This window comes from Haliotis rufescens, unplaced genomic scaffold (genome assembly GCF_023055435.1).
Source record: "Haliotis rufescens isolate VD_foot unplaced genomic scaffold, xgHalRufe1.0.p SCAF_36, whole genome shotgun sequence".
NCBI classification, from domain to species: domain Eukaryota; kingdom Metazoa; phylum Mollusca; class Gastropoda; order Lepetellida; family Haliotidae; genus Haliotis; species Haliotis rufescens.
Window position 1 is genome coordinate 4,112,648 of NW_025964068.1, and position 24,840 is coordinate 4,137,487.

At 40.6% G+C, this 24,840-nt stretch overlaps 2 protein-coding genes across 2 annotated transcripts; one reads left to right on the forward strand and one right to left on the reverse strand.

Moving 5' to 3' along the window:
• Positions 1 to 7,778: 7,778 nt before the first annotated feature.
• Positions 7,779 to 14,361, forward strand: LOC124147705. The gene is made up of 6 exons (XM_046518445.2): positions 7,779 to 7,930; positions 8,366 to 8,487; positions 9,790 to 9,935; positions 12,709 to 12,876; positions 13,370 to 13,455; positions 14,215 to 14,361. Exons 2-6 carry the CDS (start codon positions 8,366 to 8,368, stop codon positions 14,284 to 14,286), a joined length of 594 nt encoding a protein of 197 aa, XP_046374401.2. The 5' UTR covers positions 7,779 to 7,930; the 3' UTR covers positions 14,287 to 14,361.
• A 3,222-nt stretch (positions 14,362 to 17,583) lies between these two features.
• On the reverse strand, positions 17,584 to 23,243 carry LOC124147706. Its single transcript, XM_046518446.2, has 6 exons — positions 23,124 to 23,243; positions 22,607 to 22,669; positions 21,803 to 21,951; positions 19,067 to 19,216; positions 18,470 to 18,507; positions 17,584 to 17,748 (listed from the first exon to the last, which is right to left on the reverse strand). The coding sequence occupies exons 2-6, from the start codon at positions 22,666 to 22,668 to the stop codon at positions 17,638 to 17,640; spliced, it is 510 nt and encodes a 169-aa protein (XP_046374402.2). The 5' UTR covers position 22,669; positions 23,124 to 23,243; the 3' UTR covers positions 17,584 to 17,637.
• Between the last annotated feature and the right edge of the window lie 1,597 nt (positions 23,244 to 24,840).

Consider the following 24,840-nt stretch of genomic DNA (forward strand, 5'->3'; position numbering starts at 1 on the left):
GGGCTGAGTGACTTATGTATAATATCAGGTTAAATGAGCCGAATATCACGCTGGATGAGCCGAATATTACGTAGGAATAAGCCAAATATGATGTAGGGATAAGCCGAATATCATGTTCGGATGAGTCGAATATCACGTTGGATAAGCCGAATATCATGTAGGGGTAAACCGAATATCACAGATGGGTCGAATATTAAGTCGGACGAAGCAAGTATCATCAAGATGAGTCAACACGAGAAAGCAACGAAGTTTATTTTTTTTATACTTTTGCAGACAAGCGTCCATATTCAACCATTGCAGGGTTTCTGCTCTTGTGAAGGATTGAGGATTTAACTTCCCGAAATTGTTGTTACTTTTGTCAGAACAGGTGTTAAGTTAATATTTTACATGCGCTTTGATTGCGGAGCTGTTGACTGGCAAGAAATGCTAACAGCCACGTGCCTACCTCTTGTGAATGAACACATCCTGTGGTGTATGAACAAGTCTAACAGATGCATCTTTGGCCTAAGTTATTGTAGCCGAAACAACAAATAGTCACACGAGGTTGTTGTCTTCTCATTGGCCGGGTCGTTTCTTGGTGTAACCCAAGTAATGATGTAAGTTTAAACCTTCGGGAAGGTTTCAACCATTCATTATTTCACGGCAGCAAATGGTGGGAGGAAAGCCCGATGTTACAATTCAAAGCGTTAGCAATATACCTACTTGGGACAATCTAGGAGTACCTAGCAAATGGAGGATACAAACAGTTGGCAGTGCACATACGATCTCATCAGGAAATCAACCCTTTGTTATTAATATCGAGACATAGTTAATATCAATTTTCGTGATCAAATTTAAATAAATGTCCTCATCTGTTGAACGGCCTACGTGTAACACTCCATCATAAACTCTATTTACAATAGGGAGATCTGGAAAAGTACATCCGTTATCGAGAAATGTGATTGCCCCTTGATTATATTGATAATAATCACGCGACATTTAGTGTTTTCGTCACGTGGAAAGCTTCTCATCATGATCGCTTTAGTCAACAATCCATCAAGTCACGCTCGGACTTTCACAATCTGAGCCAAGGACAATTGACTAACAAAATCCTCATACAAGATGTGACCTCACGAACATCGTGACCGGGCCTGGTCTAGATTTTGAAAGAGTACCCCCATGTGAAAACAGTCGTAGGGTACATGTTTGCTCCTACCCTGGTAATATTTGTCCCCACGATCTGAGACGCTCATGTAAGCAAACACTTAGAATACACTGCATTCATTGCCATCTTGATACGTCAGGGATTTGTCAGTGACATGTACGGTATTGCACAACCGGCAACTGTGCCGCTGATTTTGTAGTCGTCGCTTTTGTTTGCTTTATCACTGTCCTGAATGTGAATTGCGACAGAGTTTGAAGAGGCAATTTTCTTGATTCGTTTATAGCTGTCAAGTGTCACATTACTTGTTTTTGTAAGAAAAGAAATTTTGTGGCGATATTAATGGCCTATATCTGTACTTTACCCAGGTCTATCTCACATAATTATTTCATGTCGGTGGCCTATATCTTGTTTCAATGTTTAAAATTACTTTAAGGGGTTGTTTCTGGTCAATAACGAGCAAATTTCAATCAACTTGTTTCAGCTTCCTTAATTGTGCTTCTTAGTCAGCTCTAAACAAATACTTATATATGGTTTAATTTTACTGCTGATGGGTATCTATGACATCTTATGGTTAAACAAACATTTACATTTGAAACATGGTGGGGGGGGGGGGGGGGGGGGGGGGGTGGGGGGGGTGGCAGGGGAGCATGTGGTTTCATTTGCATTGCTTAACCCTGTCTTTATTGAACCAATATACTTTTACACAAAATTACCCAGTCACAGATTACTTTACAAATTGTTGCAGTATCTACTGATGGTTAAATAGACATAATCAAAGTTGACAACAGTTCTTTCAAGTTTCAGTTACACAACCTCGATATACTTTCGTTTGCCCACAGTTAACGTACACAATGATTCATTTTGCTAAAGAAAATCACGAACAATAACATCATATCATATAATTTCTTTAAAGCTCGATCGCAATCGCCATTTTTAAAAATAGCATTATATCCATCGGTATTACACACGCGCATTTATACTTAAGAAAATATATAATAATACAATGTATGCTCAATGTGATATTAAGTCTTCTATCTTTGTTGTCTGATGAATGAACTCAAATAAAAAATTGTCTATTTTCATTTTTTGTTCTGACCGGTCATCCGATAATTATATTACGCCAGAAACCCATGACTGTGGGTTCGAATGCCAGGTCGACCCAATATTGTTTTTGGGTTTGTCAGCCGTGGTCGATAGTTCCACCAAAGTAGTAAAAAGGTCTGAGACCTGCATCACTTCCCAGATTAAGCTGACACGCCGTGATATAATTGGAATACACAACTCACTCACTCATTATATTACTTTTAAGGCTGTATGAATACCGATACATGTACAGATTCCAGCGGATTCAGGGGCAGAAACGATATTTAGCGTCTCATGCTTGTCTGAAGATTGGTAATGAGGATCCAGTGTCACTGGCTCATTGTGTGTCATCGTATCTCTTCCACTGTAACAGTTGCTCTTACTATCAACCACTCGCTGCTGATGGTCATTGAGACGTCATTGAGTCTTACCGACGGTAATTCTAATTCAATGAACGAAAAAGGGTTGAAGCTCTTAACATAAGATACACACGTACCTTGTCCCATAATTTGAAGCAGAAGAGTATACTTAACATACACTCTCCAAAAAGAAACGCGCAAGTAGACTTTCAGTAAATTTATTGTACCTAATAAAGACGATATTTTTTATTTAATATTTGATTTAATAGCTGCATATTACAACGGATGCAGAGATAAACTTGCTTAACAATAAACAATTAATGCTTTAAATACCTGTCAGGATTAATCACATGCTTAGTTTACCTCATTCTCATTAAAATCAGATACAAGTTTTCGCTATCGCCGAGGACATCCCGTTAAAGGACACAAGAGAGCAACCTTTCGCGAAAACTGACCGACCAATGAAGGCCTAACAGGAAGTCAACGTTAGCCACTAAGAAAGCAGCTTTCTCAAGCTTTGCGGTACCAGTTTCAAACTGACGACTTCCATTGCAGACTATCCTTTTAAAATTATTTTGAATAAGTCATACAATCTGTAACAGTTATTATGTGCTTTAAACTTTAAAGGTTGCATGATTAGAAAACATATTCCGCTAACAATGAAATAAAACAATATGAATATTTCATTTTTCATTTTTTATTACTTGTTTGTATCTTTACCTATCGTGCAGTTGTCCGATTTTCGATCACGAACGTTGATACTACTTAATTTCGTTTATCCGACATTCTCGTTAATCCGACATAATTATATGCAACCAACGATGTCGGATTAACGGGACTTGACTGTAGCTTCAACTCCGGATTTCACGAACCACATGTACACTGAAACATCAAAACCAGTTCGTTATATCAGGATCTTGATGATCAGGAACCTAATTTGGGTATGAGCAAAATGACGTGAAAAGAGTGAAAAATGAAGCTATGCAACCGAGGCCTGTAAGATCAGGTAAACAAGGGATTGACAGGATGAGCAAAGATCAGCCATATCCAAAACTGAAGCCATGCTATCCCCATTAGACCTGCCCAAGAAATCCAAACGGGGGAGTAATTATTATCTTTATTTTATATTTATTTATTCCAGTAAAATGCCGAGGTGCAGTGCAATCATTGACCTTCACGCCCTGAACCATAATTATGTAATCAACGAATCTCATAATCCATGCTTTTACATGTATGAGTGGGTGAGTTAGTCAGTATTGCTTAATGCGATCTTGCAGCTATTCCCGCTCCGTGATAAAGCAATTTGGGCTTATTAAATCAAGTTAAACTTTTCCATAAATCATATCAGACACCAGACTCACTAGGGACACTAGGACAATGTGGCGTTTTCAACGAGTCCTGTATCAGTTATGTCGTGATTTCGAAGAACTTACTGATTACGCTCCTGGTTCGCGCATTAATCTGAGCACTGTTACTAGTTGCACTGCTGGTTCGCGAGGGTAACATGAGCAGTTTTACTGGTTGCACTGCCGGTTCGCGAGGGTAATCTTTGCAGTTTTACTAGTTGCACACCTGGCGGGAATGTTTTTCATCGAACTATAAACAAACCATCAGGCATTTCCAAATAACCGCATCCGATGGGATACCATCGTTCTCTTTGTCTGTTTGTGTAGTTGGAAAATGTCAATTAAAATACACCCTTAGTAATATCGAAATCTTCATAGATCACGGTTTACAAATTAGTGTTTAGAAATGCGTATAGATATTTTGCCTCAGAGTTTTCTACCGTTGTCCCCCACATACGGTAGCCTAGTCTTGTGTCACACTCAGTTCCGTCCGCTAGCAAGTCCACTCACCACAAATGATGAGTCCTTGCGGACTGTGTTAGACAGCAGGTTAGAAGCCTCAGCATTGTGCCCCTATAAGTATATCCCACTGTTCCGTGGACAACTAAATTTAGATCCTAATTATGTTTAGATTTTAAACGCAGTGTTAAGCAAGTTCAGGATATAACCGTATATATACCTCTAAACATGCAATGGGGATGTTGTTGGGATACAGTGGTGGTAGGGGTTGAATGTATGGGTGTGAATCTGCAATGTAATATGAAATTACTGTTTTGTCAAGTTTGATTTGTTTTAGGAATTGTAATCAATCACAACAAGCAACATCTAACAAAGTTAGCCATCACTGACAGTTTCCACAGAGAGTATAAAACGCTTGTTATTAGCAACAGCTTTATTGACTTTCCCCATTACAGGTGAATGTGGGTCCTCCTTATGTACACTTGACGTCCTCTGGCTTCAGTTCATCCACCTCGGCACACTGGACTCGGTCAACGGGGTTCTCCCTGTTTTTTGGGTCACTGCAGTAGTCGTTCTTGAAACGCTGTAGACAAGGGGAGAGTGAGTGAGTGAAATGGGGATCTTGTGCTATTTGGGTGGTATATCAGATGTCATATCACAACGATTTTAATGTGTAAGACATCTGAAGTGGCAGGCTGTTGACGTTTTAACACACTATTAGGAGTTTGCCGCTGACTGTGATTCGAACCCCCGACTAACAGGAGCGCCCCTTCGAGCTATCAGGAGGAAACCAATGTCTAAGTGTTGACGTTTGTGTATTTCTTTAAAAACGATTGATTATCCACTATTTTCAAATAGCGTCAACTCCTGATTTACAACTACAATGAACCTCAATACCAGTTCGTTATTTCAGCAGGTTAACCTCGATATGAACAAAACGATGTTTACTATTCTTTAAAGATAATAACTTGTTACACATTTATTCGTGATATCGAACTTCGTCATATCCGGACATGACAGTTTAATTACTTACATTGGATTCAATCACAACGAAGTCAGCAATGGGCAAACGGGTTTGGTAAACAAGGGGGTGACAGGATGAACAGTGATCATCCAGGTCCCAAGTTGAAGCCACGCTATCCTCATTGGACATCATGCATATGCTGTATTTTGCCCTGGATTCCACCCGGGGTAGTGAAAACGGTTAACTTATGTCGCTGTCATTTTATCAGGGAATGAGTGAGTGAGTGTAATGCGAAAATATTCCAGTAATATGACGACGTGGAATGAAATAATTAACCTGAACACCCTGAACCCATAATTATGTAATCAATAAATATCATTATCCATGCTTTTACATGTAATGTATCCGCGGCTGAGTGAGTCATTATTGCTTAATGCGACCTTGCAGCAATTCGCACACAGTAATATAGTAGGTTTGGCACATTGAGTATAATATGAGTAATATTCCTTATCGCCAGAATGTCTTGTTTATAAGTATTAGCACACATTCAGCCATCTTCATTATTAATCATCGCGGATGTCGTGATTCTAATTCAAGTGACGATGACTGTGGGATAGCGTGGAGTTTTTATTGTGTCCTCTATCAGTTTATGTCGTGATTTGGAAGCTTAAACAACGAGCCACTACACATCTTGAAAATGTATCTCACTCATTGGTTAACTTGGTTGCGGTCGAAGCGGTTGAACATAAATCGGGAGTGCTGCTCGGAATAGCTATACCTACACGTCCACTTGGTCACTAATTCCCATTGTTGTATGGCGCAAAGGATAAATTACAGAATATATTTTGTTTTCACAAATACCGGTATGACACATTTGTTTGGTTCTTTGAGTTTTCAACATCATCACCTTCTGAAGAATACCCACGTTGTCGGAACATGGCTTGCCACATACATGCAGGAAACATACAAACTCTTTACTGTTAGCTTGTGATTGCCAAAAATTACTAACAAGGATATATGCATTCCAAGACATAAGAAAATGTGATCATATACACCTTATGGTGTTATTTGGATGAGGGTCTAATTATTTTTAAAATTAGAACGCAAACTGCCTCACAATTGAGTTAAAATTCCAGTGATCCAGAACGTGTCCTTACTACACACCATGTCGTTTATGTACTCTTCCATATAAGAAACACAAAGCCAGATTTGTGTGAGGTGGAAAAATGAGATCCGTGCTGTATGCGGTCGAGCGTTGTCCTGCTGGAGTACACCGTTGCCGTTGGCTTCAATTGGGAGGACGTGTGGTAGGAGAATTTCGTTAATGTAACGTTGAGCCGTAACACTGGCCTGGATATGGAACAAACCTGTACTGCCATGACGAGAGATAGCCGCACACATCATAACGCGACCGCCATCAAACCTGTCCGCAGTTTCCGGCGTAACGTTCTCCCTGACGTCTGTAGATCCGTGATCTTCCAACCCCTCGACGGAGGAGAAATCTTGATTCGTCGCTGAACCAGACATCTCTCTATCGCAATTGAGGCAAACTCTGTGTTGGGATGCGGTTGAGGTGGCTGTGGTCGACCCTTCACGTAGGTGGCGCAGTCGGATGAAGCGATCTTGGGCGGGGGTGGTTACTCTTGGTGGTCCCGACCGTGGTCGATCCCGTGTTGACCAATGCTGTTGAAACCAATCCCATAGCCTTGTGATGAAGCTGGGGGCTACATTGAAAACCCTGACAGCTGATCGGGATTCCCATGCATGCATGCGGCCTATGACGTTGTTTCTTTGCAATTCTGTTAATCTTGGCATGTTGTTGAACTGTCACTGTTCGATTGACAATCAAAACACCTGCACTTTAATACCGTTCATAGTGCTGCTTCACGTGCCGTGCGTGCAGCTCCATGGCCGTTTTGTTAATTCACTGAGTGCGTCTTTTCGAATCGTACGTGTTTCCCGACTAATGGTTTGCATGCCCTAGTTGTGATCATTCTGATCCGGGAAATTTGTCACTGACACTATAACACATCAAACCTCTTCATTCTTCTTCTTGGTCCGCTAAGTTGGTTTTATTGCCAAACATATCCGTTTTGCGGTTCTTATTTGAAGAGTATATGATAACAGTTACTTGTGCCTTTAATATTCTGGGGGTTGGAGGTCTTTGAGCTATGTGCCTTGAGCTGTTTAATTTGGGCTGTGGGCTTGGAATTTAATTATAAACGGAATATTGTTTGTGCAGTCAATGCTTCAAGACATTTTGTTTCTCTGAAAGGACTATCCAAGTTGTATATCTGAAGTATTTTCATGAACACACCAGCAGCAAAGAGATTTCACATGACCTGTCCGTCAACAACGCTCACAGTCGTTGTTCAGCACAGAAGCACAGAAATTCCCCACCATCGTCTCAGTAGGGTTACATTTACATTTGTAAAAACGAACGGAATTGCGTCTCGTATAGAGCCTCACTTTGATTGACAGGTTGATTTCGCTGACGGTTCAACGGGTTTGCTCCAAGATACATACACACCCAGGAAAGTGGTGTAGTTGCTCGGTAGAAGTGTCGAGAGCGAAGGTAAGCTGTTTTATTAACGATAGTTGACATGTAGCTGGCTATACCTCGAGGTGAAACTTTGTTAAGTATTATTGAACATAAATATCCGGATCAGTATGAGCTATACAGAACCCCAAATTTTATTGTCATGTGGTTGATTTTTTATACTGTTTAATAACAATATGGTGCATACGAATGTTTTAAGACCTCTCTGCGCAAAATTTGTGTACTGATGTTAGTATGTATGTTACTCATCACCATAGTTAAGTTAATGTATTAAAATCATCGTTTAACATCGAAAGAAATAATATTATATAATTTTAAAAATTATTCAATAGATATTTCCGTGTGTTTGGTGGTAGAATTAATATATACATGTATTTGTGTTCCCTACATTGTCTCGTTGTGCCGCCCAATAAGAATTCTTTTGGAGTAAATATCTAACCATGCACACAGATGATGTACAGAGCGTTGTTGTGTCTGGCCCTGTTCGTGGGTTCTGCATCAGCCTGGGGAAGCTGGTTCAGCAAGAACAAGAACACAGAATGCGGTTCCTTCCGAAACAAAAGGATGGGCTGGTGGGTACTACACACAGAGTACTTTAATCTTCAAATCTCGACCTGCGTTGAAGTAGGTGTACATTAATAATTACTATAGCTGTTAGGCACTCCGCTGCCTTTATTGGTATTTCGGCGTGTCAGCGTGAGGTGGGAGGAAGAAACGTATAAATGCACCTGTTAGACGTTTTCGACGTATGAGAAACCCGCGAGCACTGGTATGGTGCCGTCAAACCAAGAGTGATCATTAGAGGATTCTAACCGACGGTCACAAAATATTGAACACAAATCTATATCTTAGACAACTGAGCCACGCGTGCACTGATCTCGTGGTGATGCAATTGCGCATTTATGACGTCAAATTAGAATTAAATTAAACGCGGCCTAGCTTTGGCGAATTTGTTTTGACGTTTTTGGCGGTGGTTATCTAAATATATACAAGATGGGCAAAGTTTTTGTTTCTTAGCTGTGCCAGGATACGATGGTTATGATCAGATTATGATCCTTGGTTTGGCATCACTATACCCGTGCTCGTTAGATTCAGCAAAGGAGTTTCGCCTACGACCTGCGTCACCTTGGGTGTTCCTCTGACGGTCATCTGAATATATAATTAGAATACTCTCCAAAACGGCTTATGCTCCCTGTGTTTTGTTCAGGTGAACAATTGACTTGCCTTTGCATGTATTTGTGACGGATGCCACCGTTGGGGTAGGATACGCTCACCTTTTCGCGAACACATTGTACCATTTCTATATGATAGTGATTTATAAACACATGCTAATGGTGTGGTCAGAAACGTGCAATGTCGTATTTATATACACCCATTATGTCACGAGCGCTTGGAGAACTTGGTTAGCAAGACTAGAACTATATTACTGAGCAATTTAAATTAAAGAATATGGACTAGACAAGCCAGTGGATGATAACATGGACATTATTATGATCACTGCATTCGGGTTATGTCAACAGACAATATGTCACTTCCAAAATTGTAACCACTTGATGCTCGCCTGTGTCGCCTCTGACGACGAGCATGGGCTTCTGGGTGTCTTGGGGTCTCCACGTTGGCAGATCAGAGATGCAATACCCGCAATATCCACAAGTCATTGAGAGGGTTATTTGTTGGACAGAGTGGCAATATCCAGAAACGTTGCGTTTTAGATGAGAAAAATGGTTTTGTCTGACATAAGACTTTTTTTGCATCAAGTCGATTTTCTTGTATAGTTTGTAGCTTTGTTCTTTGCTCTGTCGGGTGGTTTCTTGTGCGAAGGAAATAAAAATAATTAACAATGACTCTGACGCCATGTTTCTGTATCCTCACAGGTTCTTTACCAAGTCCATGACTGATGTTGACACCCGTCAACTTCTGGATGACCTCAAAGCTTTCGACACCAACAAAGATGGCTACATCACACTCGCCGAAATGAACAACCCTACTCTCGCATCCACCTTCGACAGTTCCATTGACCGTAAGTAATTGTTTTATTATTGATACAAAAGTTATTCTTCACAATCAAATTGGTTTGACGTATAAGTCAACTGCCATTTTTCGCTGTGCAGTGTTGCGCCCCTTTCTGTTGAAGGATCCGTCGATCGTGGATTTACATTTCGTGTTAACTCCGATAATGAGTCAGTAATATATCCGTTGGACCTGCAGGACATAAGTGTTACACGCGGTGATATGAAATGATGATTAAAACCGAATTAAAACCCCAACTCACTCACTCACCTACACCGCCACAGTTAGGTGCAAGAGACGTACGTATTCCTCCGTGCAGCATGAACATGTATATAGTACCGAGTTACCACTTCGTCAACATCTTTCTGTTTAAGATGTCATAATATATCCATATGCTGATGTCATAGAATATAGAACAGACAATATCACAGTCAGAATAACCCCAAATCACAGTTTTCTATTTATGTATGGTATTGCCAATGTGACAATAAATTATATCACGTTACCTGTATACGATTAAAATACATTGTGGACCTGAGTGGTCCTGTATTCACAGCGGGGGCATCGTCGTAATGATGAAAACGAAGCGTCGATGTTCGCCATACATTCGAAACTGCCCCAAATCATTAATAACCTCCTGTCTGGACGATTTCTGTGAATGATTTACCTTCGTTCTTTCATTTCAGTTAATTTAGGATATATTTATTATTGAAATTGTTAGCATTTGTTCAATGTGGTAATTGCAAAAACATTTGTCGGCAGATTTGTGATGAAAATGCCCCCAGGTTAATGTATGAGCGAGTATTGGGACGTAGTCAGGAGTGCAAGTGAGTCAGAACAAGAAATGACCAAAAACAGTTGGTCGGGTTTGTTGGTAGCAAATAATAAAAGTGTACAAATCTAACAAAATACAAACATAATCAGAGGCGACTTTTTGCACATATAGTTACAAACAATACAAGGATATGTATTTCAGTTGTCTATTTATATTTCTCTTGGGCCAGTGATGTGTATGCGACACTAGTGCTGTTGTCTACTAGGGCTGCAACGATACACCTAGGTCACGATACGATACGTACCTCGATACTTACATCACGATTCGATACGTATCTCGATACGCTACGATACACATAGTGACAAGAGAAGACAAGAGATGAATGAATTAAACTTAGTTTATTAAAAATGAAAAATTAAATGAGAGTGACCGAATGTTCATGAGTCATAAAATATATACTGTAATGAGTATTTTAACTTAATGAATCATCTGCCATTTCCATGTAATGGCTAGCAAACACAAAAGTTACAGTCCTACATATTTGTGAGTTGTGACTAGATGGTAGGAGTAAATACTAAATGTACCAGTGTCCAGTAACTAATGATTTGCCATTTTCATGTATAAAGGCAAAAAAACAATTAAAAATAATTAGATATATAGCAACAGCCATGTTATACACCATTTGAAAGGTCTTATCCTAGTGTTTATAAATATGAAAGTTATGTTTATCACATTATTTAAATAATGCATTGACAACTTAATTAAGTTCGTTGTAAAATATAAAAATATGTAAGTTAACACATTCATAACGTCCAGATTAAGGACCAGGGAAGCGACAATTTGACGATTTTGGGCAAATATAAGTTTCAAAAGATCTAAAGAATTTCATTGTTTACGTAATTGGAAAGTTATTTAAAAAAAAATTATGAATAGTATCTGTTTTCACTCATTTCCAAATAACAGCGGCAGTCCGCTTAGTAACATGAAGAAGTTGTGTTATTCTGAACGTTTTAAGCAGGAAATCGCGATCTGTATTAAAAATATGGAGCTTCGTGGATGTATCATGCTAGGTTACAAGCTGTGACAAAGAGTTTTCATGCATATATTTTGGCATTGAACATCGTGTCCGAGCCGGGAATTCGAGGCGACGAAAGCCGAGATGTCATTTGACTAACATTACACGCGATCGCACGAAAAGATGGAAATAATAACTTAGCTGTAAGTTTGACCACTTTTAGATATATTTTTGTTGATTTTATTTACCACTTTGTATAATTATTTAGTTAAAGATTTGCTTGAAACGTCTTTGTTATGCTCTTTGACATGTTCGATGTGCACCCGTTGTCGAAGTGTGTGTCCGAGAATTATATCTTCAATAACATAAGCGGGAAATAGTGAATAACTTTTTAAGCTATCGATAAAAAATGATAAATGGAAATAAAATACGTATTTCAGACATTGTGAGATGTGATAGATTTAATAAATGAATGGTATGACAGGTAGGTCGATAAATATATATACTATTTTGGCGTGACTAAGGCTTGGCCGGTTAACCGGCCTACGGTGCCTGGGGACTCGATGCTTCTTGGCCGGTCTACCGGCCTACAGTGTTGAAAAAAAGTTAAAACACATTTGAAACGTATCTGTGATGAAAGTTTATTTACAAAAAAAAGACGTACGTAAATACATACTTCTTTGAAAAAACGTATCGTGAAAAATCGAGATACAGCACCTCACAAATCGCACACCGTATCGTATGGAGTGAATCGCGATGCATCGGTGTCCCGGGATATCGTTTTAGCCCTATTGTCTACCTGAAGAAAAGGTGTCTAACCCTGACGTTGTTAATACTTGAGTGGATTGTTGCGCCTACATTTCGTAGTTTTTGTCTTGAGTAGTTAACGCTTTTGTTGATCGTAGTACCAACAGTTCGAATGTTTTTGTCTCATATGGTTAACCCTTGGGTCGATCGTTGCACCTGCGTTTAAAATGTTCTTGTCTTGTGCAGTTTCTGCTGGAATCGATCGTTGCACCTTCGTGACGTTTGAGAAGAAGCGATATGGCATCAGTTTGGGGGTCGCAGGCCGCCTCTTCGACTTGGAAGACACTAACAATGACCTCAGGATCAGCACTGCAGACCAGAACGAGGCTACCTTCAACTTGCTTGATAAGGATGGTCGGTAGAGAATCAAAGATACAAGATACCTTAGATTTTGTTGGACAAGATAAACACATAGATATTCACCCTCTACATTATGACATATTGTTTAAGAAGAACGGAGTCGCCCAATGCATCCTTTAGACGTGCAATATTTCAATGATCGTGGGTTCGAATTGTTGTGATTCTTGGTTTGTAAGCTCCTGGATTTCACCCAACTGTTAAATGTCAAAGGTCTCCATCACTTTGGGATTTCCTCTAATATCGAGCTGGTGTAACTGAAATACTGTTTAATACGGTGTTAAAACTCACACATACAGATTTTCATATTGTTTCTTTTTATCTATTCGTTTTTGAATTATTTTTATTAAATGTTGCACATAGCCTCTCTTTGAGTAGCTGTTCATAATCAAAACAAGCGTCAACAATTTTTTAACTTGGGGCATAAGCCATGTTTTACATGCAAGATAAGTGTGAAGTCAGCAGACAATGACTTGTTTATTGTCCGCAGGTGATGCCCGCGTGTCTGTGTGTGAAGGTTTCCTGGGCTTCATGGCTGTGCTGGAAGACTTGGAACACAAGGTCTACGTTGCAGAGGTATTCCATGACGCGTCGGCAATAATCAACTTTGTTGCGAAAACGTTGCTGTGTACTGATCCGCTTGTACTATCCCCAAATCAGCGATCACTTATACAAATCTAGGACTCACGTCTGTATTAGGTTCCACGAAAGTCCTTTGCTGATCTCCGTCCGTAAATTCGTGAATGTCACGGAAACGTTGATGTCCCTTTGTTTCGGAAGCATCAGTTACAAAGAACAATGAACCTGTAACCAACTCGGCCGTTGTGTCTAAAAACTGGAAAACACTATAAAGGAAAAAGATTGGCCCGATGAAAGGCAAATGTATACACATTCCCACGATTTTATGTACATAGAACCCTGAAACTTCTTATTCTTCAAGAAACAAAAAATCACAACCTTACAAATCTTATCTCAGTATCCATGTGGCCGGAATATTTGTATCAGCATACGGCAGCCGTTACCCTACGTGTGGTGGCAAATCATCTTTGGATTTACTTGTAAATGTTAACGTTCATGCTCAAGATGGCATTAGCAGCGAAAGAAGTTCTTCCAAAGTTCATTGGTTGAGGCGCAAGTGTTTCTTCTGGGTGTCCTGTGGGAATATATAGATACATTATAGAGTAATGTAATTTGAGATTAACATGTGCACATGAAAAACACAAAAAGTTGATACGCCAGGAAAACCTCAGTATGAGTGATTCATTAAATCATTAACGAAAACAAGTGTCAGTGGATTTTGTAAAATGAAAGCTCACTTTTTGTCTTTGTCCTCAGCTGAAGTATACGGACATCGTCTACAAGTTCAGGAAGTCTTCAAGCATGTGGTCCTGGGGCTGGTCCTCCTAAACAAAGGCGGCGATGGTCACGTGACCGAAAGGACGATAAACGTAAAGCTTTGTTAATAAAATGATACACACTCTGGTCTGTTGTTTGGTCAAGACATATTGCCTGGATGGATATTTAATGGGAACTGGTGACGCAAGGGCGTCCTGAAAGATTCAGGTCTTCAAAGGCTCCGCAATTCACTGTGCGGAGTTGTGCCTCTTATGCATGCCAGGATCCTTTGATGGTGGGTTCGAAACCCAGATTTGCCCCGATTCTTGGTTTAGCAACGGCATAACCGTGCTCGTGACCTTCATGGAATTGGTAATTAGACCTGCATCATTTCAGGCTTCCTCATACACGTCCTCAGCTGAAACGTCATTCGTGCACTGTTCTGTACATAAAGACTAAAAACACTAATCGTAAAATAGCTACTTTCGCATTACATCTCAACAAGGTGATAAACAAAATATTTGCAACTCAGTGGATCACCTGAAAGTTTCAGGAAGTATGATCCCCGCAATGTTATTTGTGTTGGAAATGGTCCCTACATTTAACACACTTCAATTAGATGATCGTCACAATAAAAGTTCTTACACTCACACAAATATGTTACGTGAGATACATTTACGTCGCATTAGCATTATTTCAGCCATATTGCGAGTAACACAAAACACAAGGGCGGTGGGCTAACATAGATATTGGGGTTAAAACGTCAAAGATTCCGGTTCGATTTCCGACATGGATACACTGCACGAAGCCCATTGCCGGTGTCCGCGATATTGCTGGAATATTGCTAAATGCTGCGTAAAACTTAACTCACTCACTCAACCTCAACTCAGGGGGTGTTCTTGTTATCCGCAAAAATCGATATAAGTTAAAACAAAAGGGTAAAGGATGTGCAGGGTTTCTCACATAATAAGGCATACATTCGATTAATTTGAGTACAAAGTGAAATGTCTCAATTGCCATGATCATGATGTCAATCACTGGATTTTCTGGTCCAAACTCGAATATTTACACACCGCCGTCATTTAGCTGAAATAAAGCCGAGTGTGGTGTTAAACATAAGCCGAATTTCATGTATGGTTGAGTGGAATAGCACGTGGATGGATCGAATAATAGGTTGGAGGAACCGAATATCACGTAGATAGGTCGAATAATAGGTTGGAGGAACCGAATATCACGTAGATAGGTCGAATAATATCAAGTCGGAAGAACCGAAAAGCTGGAATATTTCTGAGAGCGGTGTTAAACATCAAATAAACAAAACAAACAAACAAAGTAACTGAAATAGTCATTTTTTCTCTCCAGAACAGGTGTAAAGTTGATGTTTTACCTGCCTTTGATTACGGGTCCACGTGACTGCCTCAAATGAATGAACACATACTTGACAGTATGAATAAGAATAAGGTACATCCTTGGCCTTAGGTATTGTTGCCAAGCAATATGCTGAAACAGCAAACATTCACAACAGGTTGTAACCCACGTTATGATGTGAGTTTAAACCTGCGGGTATTTTTCAACCATTATATCACGGCAGCATATTATGGGAGGAATGCCCGAAGTAATGTCGGTTGTAGATGACTGTTTACCAATTTGATGAAACCAACTAGCACGACCAACTGACAAACCAAGGGTCATAATCTAGGACTAGAACCTAAGTTACTAGGTCCTGGCACATTTTTTTGAGCATATGAAATGCTTGCAATTCGAGTGTACAGTCCAATATATTCACGATTTAAAACATCGATTTTATTATATACAGTGAAATCCTTTTAAGTGGAAAATGAAAACACCTGGAAAAATATCCAATTAACATTTTTTCCTGTTAGCCAACTACGACTTGCGTGCCATTATTGAATCGTCTACAACATCTTTATGCATTGTTACACACACGATCATTGATATGAGACACACATGGTAACTAAACAAAGTCATGAGGTTTACAATTTCTATTTCATGCTTAAAGTTAATGACACAAGTCAACCAATGACAAATTGCAACTTAGAATGTCACTCGAAACATTTAGCCATTACGGACTGTATTGCCTGCACTCAGTGTTCAAAGTCTTTGTCTGAGAGTCCCATTGACACGCTAGGTCCTTCCCGGGATTGAACAGTCATGTTGCCTGAATCGCCCGATGATGACTCTTACCCCCACAATGTATAGCTAATCCTAAATAAACATTAAGTAAGGTTTATTATCTCTTCTCCAGAACACAACGTTGTTTATTATCTCGTTATGCTCAAACACGATGTAATATAAGCATCATCAGTGTTGTCATCATGTTAAATGTTGGTCAACACTCAGAGCCCGTACCAATCCATCAAGTCACGTTCCAACTTGAAGTGAAATGGCTTCACTTTAGTACACGTGTTGGCATCGTCTTGAGTGTCCATCAAAGCACGCTCGAACTTACACGACCTGAGCCAAAAATAACCGAATAACACAACCCAGATACAATCACGGCTGCCCTGTTAAAGTGCTGCATCATTATAATGACACTGGGCCTGTCCTATATTTTGACAGCGTACCCACCCCTATGTGTTGAAGGGTACATGTTTGCTTTCACGCTGAGAACATTTATCATCTGGGCGACACGAACTGGAACGATGTTTGCCGACTGAATTTGATTGTGCCACTCTTTGAAAAGGCATCTTTAATGTTTCGTCCCTATCTAGCCTATTTTCTCAAGAACTGGAAACTGTATGCTCCATCTGAAATCCAGACATCTTCGCATAGACACGTTATATCTGTATTACCTTGTCGTCACCTGAATACCGACACAGGTACTATCATCAGGCCAATATTCTCAGGGATTCCTGGGCAGAATCAATATTCAACGCCTCATGTTTGTCATAAAATTTGGTGGAAATGAGGATCCGGTATTTTCGATGTGTCATTGGCACACTTGTGTGTCATCGTATCACTACGACTGTAACAGTTGCTCCTACTATCATCACTGGAATATCACTGCTCACACAAAAGACGTAATGGTGAGGAAGCCACTGAATCTTACCGACAGTAATTCAGAATTGGTTGAACTGCTAATTAAAACATACTCACACACAGTACCTATGTGTGTCTAAATTCTATACAGGTTTACAACGTACGTTCCTCGTCCCGAAATTTGGACGTGCTTCGATGGTGATATCCCAAACATGTTTAGAATTGTGTAAAGATATAAACATGTTTTCCTTCTAACCTCTAGGCTACCCCACCGCCCCTCAGTCACCACAAGCAGTATCTAACAAAGTAACATACACCTGGCGATGATAGCCAGCACTGACAGTTTCCACAGAGAGTACAAAACGCTTGTTATTAGCAACAGCTTTATTGACTTTCCCCATTACAGGTGAATGTGGGTCCTCCTTATGTACACTTGATGTCCTCTGGCTTCAGTTCATCCACCTCGGCACACTGGACTCGGTCAACGGGGTTCTCCCTGTTTTTTGGGTCACCGCAGTAGTCGTTCTTGAAACGCTGTAGACAGGGGGAGAGTGAGTAAGTGTAAATGTAAATCCGGCGTTATTTGGGTAGTATTTCGTGTCAGTCACTTCGGTCAGTGTTTAATGTGTGATAAAGTCTGAGAAGATAAGGCTACAGACGTTTAATCGGGGATTACCGGGTACACAACAATGGGCTTTCTGAAATGAAGGGAACCGAAGTGTCGAGTGAAACGTTTTAGCTGCTGGTATATGGGCACATGAAAATGTATACTGATATGAATATAAATATTCACCCAGTAACATTATGAAAATTCATTTTCAATTATTCTGATATTGGAAAGTGGTGTCATGTGTACGCAGAACCGAGAATTGTTGTTAAGAAAAACAAATGCGTTGTCTGTGTCTGTGTCTTGGGAGGTGGTTAGGGGAGGGTAGGGTAAGGGAGGGTAGGGTAAGGGAGGGTAGGGTAAGGGAGGGTAGGGGAGGGTATGGGAAGGGGTTCAAAGCTACCGATGGCTATGAAACCTGTGCCTGACTGGTGTACGTTAAAAAGCGATAGATATCAAGTATTCATCCATTTCCTAACTACAGCCAACTCTGGATTTAACGTACAAAGATTTTTTCAAGACCAGTTCGTTATAAGTATAGCTTAATTTGTATTTGAACAACATAATGGTTACCGCCGTTTGAAAACGATAACTCTATTCGTCAGATATCGACCTTCTTTATAACCGGATATGACTGTATTTACTTACAGTGTACTGCAGTGATAAAAAGTCGTCATTGGCGAAAGCTGAAAAAAAAGATAAATAGTAAGTGAATGCTGCTGAATAACGGTAATAATTTCTGGTAAATAGGGGATTAACACTATGAACACTTTGGACAAATGATCAGACAGGTCCCAAATTGTTTCCAGCTGAGCCTCATTAACGGTTGTTACGACATACATGATGTTTCAGTCGCGTGCTGATAAAAACTGATAAAAACGGGACACGAGTTATATTATCAGTGAGCGAGTCAGCTGAATCTGACAGACAATGACTGCAACACACTCAACTTATATGAGGTTTTTGGCCTTCAGATTCATACCTTTAAAAATGTAATATTGCAGGCTGGGCATTATGAATCAAAATAAACTTTTCCACTAATCATTTCGAGATTCACTAGAATACTGGGATGTTTTGAATGTGTCCTGTATGGGTTTAGACTGCCATTCCGACGCTGAAGACTTGGACATTGTCACCTATTCTCCATAGGGATATTACTGAAATGCATCCACGATTCATTTATTCTTTAAACTTTACACCAATTGTCGTATGTTTAAACCACCAGCCAATGGGCACACATCTTACCAAATGATCCACCGAAATCATCTCTGGTTATGGCGCCGTCTTGGTTGCGGTCGAAGCGGTTTAACATGAAGCGGGCGTACTGCTCGGAGAAGCCATACCGACACGTCCACCTCGTCACGACCTCCCACGTCTCGCTAGTGCAGCGGTCATCTGCAGGATAATTTTAAAGATGCAATGTTGTTCACAAATATCGCATGCAATAGATGTTTGGTTCTTCGGGTTGTCCTTATCATCATGAACGTCATCGTAATCATCACCAATACTCATATCCTGAAGATTATCAAGTGCCTGAAACATGACTGTTCTTATACATTCAGTGCATTTACAGAGCTCTGGGTCCAAAATAAAGTACGCCAAGACTTGGAGAGACGATTGAAACAAAGTGAAAGGTAAGACAAATATATTTTATGAGAGTTGAGTTTCAAGATCTTGTGAATGAAATGTCACTCCATAGAAGCTGTACGAGTGAGAAAGGCACAAAGATACAGGGGGTCAAATGAGATCATTCACACTGTCATTTTCAAAACACAAGTGTAATAAAATATGTTTAATATTGTCCACCCCGTGCATCAATGAAGGCCCCAACACGTCGCCGCACCGATGACGTGAAACGTCTGATGACGTTATAGCGGCAATCATTTGCCATGACATCGCTCCAGCTCGTGACTGGTGACTGGTAGTACTGGTCGCCTTCTGACTTGCCTGTCAAGATGACCACACAAATATATGATAGGGTTCATGTCACGAGAACATGCAGGCCACGGCTAAACATTGACGTTCATGTTGTCGAGGAAGTCCGGTGCCATCCTTACAGTATAGGAAGCACTATACAGCGTGGCTGTTGCTGGATAAATTGCAGCACATGGTGTCGTAAAGCATCCCCCCGATACCACTGAGTAATAATGTTGCCTAGAATGAGCTCGTCTCCGAGTTTCTGCAGGGTCCTCCCTACACCATGACACCACCGCCTCCGAATGACTGGACTTTCTAGACACATTTAGATGCTAGGCGCTCGCCTTGACGTCTGTACAAACGCTGCCATCAACTCGAAAAAGGCAAAGCATGCTCTTATCAGAGAAGAGTCAGTCTCGAACCTGCAAACGCCAAACATGTGGCGTCAACGTCGTGCCATGTCCCCTCAATAGCTGTGTCTGTCGACTGAAACGATCGATATACCAGTACCCTCGATGCCGTTGCTGTCGCGGGGATGAGGCGTTTTCGGATATATGGGCGTGGTCACACGGGGTCTGTCAGTTTTAGGCCAGTAGGTTGTCTGACCTATCGGCCGTAAACGTCACATCAACCTATTATTTCAAGACGGGTAAAACCAAATGTTCTTCCGATGTGGGCATGCGTGGTTTCCTCCTGGGCCACACCAACGGCTCTCTAGATTTCTGTTACGAGAGGCATATATGTTGTGCGCGTTGGTTTACTGTGTTCCGAAGGTGTGCTGTCAGCAGCTTTTTATACCAATTTTGTACATGCATTTCGTTCTACGAGTGCAGACGTCGTTTTTGCAAAATGCACGTGTTTCATGAAAATTCAACCTTTCTCCCGCCTCATTTCATCGAATACACTTGGTTGTATTTGCGCGACATCTATACGATTTCATTCCTATGTCTTACTTTTGACATTTTGGTGTACTTTCTTTTGGACGTCTGTTCACATTCATCTAGACCTCTGCCGTGGTCTAGTGGTAGAGCGTCCGCACCGAGAGCGGAGGGTTGGATGTTCGATCCCTGGCCGCGTCATACCAAAAGACGTTACAAGATGGTACTTGTTTTTACCCAACCTGGTGCTCGACATTAAGGGGCTAACAAGGAATAGGTACACTGTGCCTGAGTTGGATAGTCATGTTAAACTGTGGTATGGTATCTCAGTGGGCTGGCACTATAAAATCGGCATCAGTCCCGATTAGTACAAGCAGCCGCAAACACACACACACACACGTGCATGCACCTCACAAAATAAATGCAATAATCTTAGATGCGACGTTAAACCCCATTTCACTTCATATCCATCTATAATAATTATATCTAACCTTTGATATTCCACCAGTTTCTAAAAAATTAACATATGTCAAGAGACACTCTTTACAACGCAAGATCTTTCTGAATTGAAAAACATAAAATCGGACTCCATTATTCACCTTTGACAACAGATCCGGAAAAAAATATTTCATCAAATCGTTTCATATGTACATGTATACTCAAAGGTGAAGGAAACTGTTGTCTCATTCCCTTTCATGAGGGTTTTTGCTGAAAATTTCAAATCTTGTTCAGCAAATCTTAAAGCTCTATAAACTAGACATTGTTCTCTCCATTAAAGATGTTCAGCTTAAGGAAAAACATTTGTTAGGTTTGACATTCTTTTTAAGCCCATGTTATAGTTTAATAACATCAAAGGGGGCGGTCGGGTAGCCTAGTGGTTAAAGCGTTCGCTCGTCACGCCGAAGACCCGGGTTCGATTCCCGACATGGGTACAATGTGTGAAGCCCATTTGTGGTGTCCCCCGCCGTGATATTGCTGGAATATTGCTAAAAGCGGCGTAAAACCATACTCACTCACTAATAATATCAAAAGTTCAAATGTTCGTTTTCCTGAGGGCGCTTACCTCACCCTGTCCTTATATTCGGGATTTTCACAGTTATTTTTCTGAGCATAATTATTTACAAAAAATACAAATTCCAACCCTCCTTCCACGTTATCAAACTGTTTGTGCTTAGACAGAACTTACCGTCGTAGTTGTAAAACAGTAAATCTAAGTCGAGGTCTTTGTTGTCCACTTTGCCGTCACCGTCGACGTCGTTGTCCAGCAAAGCAGCACAGAACTTCCCCACCAGCTTTTGGGGAGGGTTGCAGTTGTTAAACAGGTTAAACCAGTACCTTCAAGAAACAGTGCGCCAGTGAGTAAACGAAGGGAAATGGTTGGGGTTGGTATAAATTTATGTCCCTTTTGTAATCTTGGAAAAGGAGATGAATATCATTTTACTCTAATATGTAATTTCCATAAGAACATAAGACACGTCTATCTGCCTAAAACGTATTGTTAGAATCCGAATATGTATAAATATAGAACGCTTATGCTTGGAACAATGTATAGTGACTAATAAACAATGTAAATATCTATATCAATGTTATGATATGAGACAAAGATTTGCAATAATATGATGGTCAGTTACAGTATGAATGTATGGACCGTTGTAATAGACAGATGTGCACTTTCTCTGTGTACAGTGGCCTCATACGAACAAACACTTGACTTTACGGTGGCCTTGATCAGGTAATCCAGTGGTTCATATTATGAGTAACGATTAACGCCTTCGAGGTACCATGACACCAATCAACCGAGTCACAGAGCCTGCCCACCCGATCTCGTACGGCCAGCATACGTAGCTGGAGACCTCATCTCACCTGAATCCCCACGGGGTGTTTGGTATTGTGAGATAAAACTGTATCAATAGGGGGAAGTAAGATGAGAACTTACTAAGAATATTTAATAAAAACAGATTTTACGGTTTTGGTGAAATTCGTGATATACCTGGAGAAACCACAGGTCCCACAGAAGAGGAGGGCAAACACGGTCAGTCGGAGGGCAAGCATTCTGCGAACAAACAAGATTGAATGATTATTATGATTATTTTTTTCTATTTGATATTGTCACTTATATAAGAGGGAATGCAAACGTCAATTACTTCTCATACATTTCATACACTGACTGTATCAACAGCGCTGTAGTAGTACTCTGTGGTAGTACAAACTGTACTAGTACTTTGGAAAATATCCCATCTCAATCACGAAATACGTATAATAACCCTTAGACAAATCTGTATTCGTTATAACTTATCCTATTTAAACTAAATCTATTTAGGTAGTTTGATCAACATATTACTGTGTCATAATGATTGTTTATGGGTAAAAATACAATAACAGCACAAACAGTTCTAGAGTTACTTCAGTAATACATAATCAGCGAACTGTGGGGGGGATGTTCTTCATCTGTACTGATGAATAGAAATCAAATATACAATTATAGGAAGCTACGAAAACGTACGAACCTGTCTGAATGCACTGGAGAACGACTTGAGCTTTGGCCAGATCCCTTTTCGAATGTTAAACCTGAATGATAGCTCCGCCCCAGGTAGAGGCGGTGCAAGGAGCTTTGACAGGTGAGGGTGCAGAGGAGGGGTATCCAAATTTTGCAAACTGCTTTTTAAAATCGCCTCTCTATCGCTTGTTTATAGTTAGAATAACGGACGGGTAAAGTTTACGTGAACCCAGCAATGCACTCAGCAAATGCGTGTCACGACCTGTTACATCCCTGACTCAACTCATTCGCTTTACTCTGTATCAATTTGGGTCGGCCGTGGGCGGTTTTATAGTGCTAGCCCACTGAGATACTGTGCAGCAGTTTAACATGAATAGTATACTGACTACGAGCCGACCAGACCTTGTCTTGGCCCTCAATGCCCAGGAAGGGTAACAACAAGTACCATATTATGACGTCTTTTGTTATGACGAGGCTAGGGGTCGAACTAGGTTACGCTCTATCCACTAGACCACAAAGGCGGCCCCCATGGGTACTGAACTGAGTGCTTCGGCTCACATAGGTTGTCCGCAGCATCACCATGAACATCGTCAAGACTTCACGGATATGTATACAACGCGATCCTCCATCACCAATGTAGTCACTATATGTTTAACCAACGGCAATATTTCTCGTGCAACATATGCATCACCATGATTTTACACAGTATTATATCCTTAATCTACTAAATTAGGCACGTGTCACTATTACACAGCACATCGGTCGTGCGTATCCACTGATGACGGACGAATCTAGTGTATACAACAAGCCCGTGAAGTACCATGACATTCATACAGTATTCTGCAACGGACGGAACACACGATGGTACGATGGTAGCGTAATGCTATCAATATTGGAAGATCATTTATTTACTTGACATATGTCAGTCTAATCAAGTAACACGTTCCCGCCGAACCACTGACAGTCTCCCAAGGGAGTAGAAAACACGTGTTATTAGCAGCAGCTTTCTTGGCGTTTCTACATTACAGGTGAATGTAAACCCTCTTATGTACATTTGACGTCCTCTGCCTTCGGTTCATCTACCTCGGCACACTGGACTCGGTCAACGGGGTTCTCCCTGTTTTTCGGTTTCTTGAAACCCCCTGTAGACATCAATAGAAGTGAGTATGTGAGTGTATTTCGCTCACAAGTATTGGCGTCCTGTGCATTGTAGAATATTCAATTGGCTCAGAAACTAGCAGTATTTATACTGAACAACAAAACTTCCTGTGACATTGAATAACATTTAATGCAAAGTTATGTTTTATACCAAATCTGAAACAATTTCGGTTTGCAACAGATAAAAGACTCCGGTAAGTGTTCAAATGGTTTAATTTACCATACTGACTTCAGAGAATGCGTGGTTTCATAAAAATCATGGACATGCCAAAATGTCAATTTACAAATCAATAGCGTGTGTGTCCACCTCTGGTTGCGATGCAAGCAACACATCTTCGTCTCATGGAATGGACCAGGCGTCGTGGGATATCTATCCATACCTGCTGGAGCATGTTTCGAAGTTCCTGGAGTCTGTGGAACATGTGGTTGACGTCGAAGTCGCCGATCCATCTCATCCCACATGTGCTCGATTGGTGAGAGATCAGGGGAGCGAGCTGGCCAGGGGATGACATTCACGTTGTTTTGTTGAAGACAATCCTGAACAAGTCGAGCAATATGAGGCCGGGCGT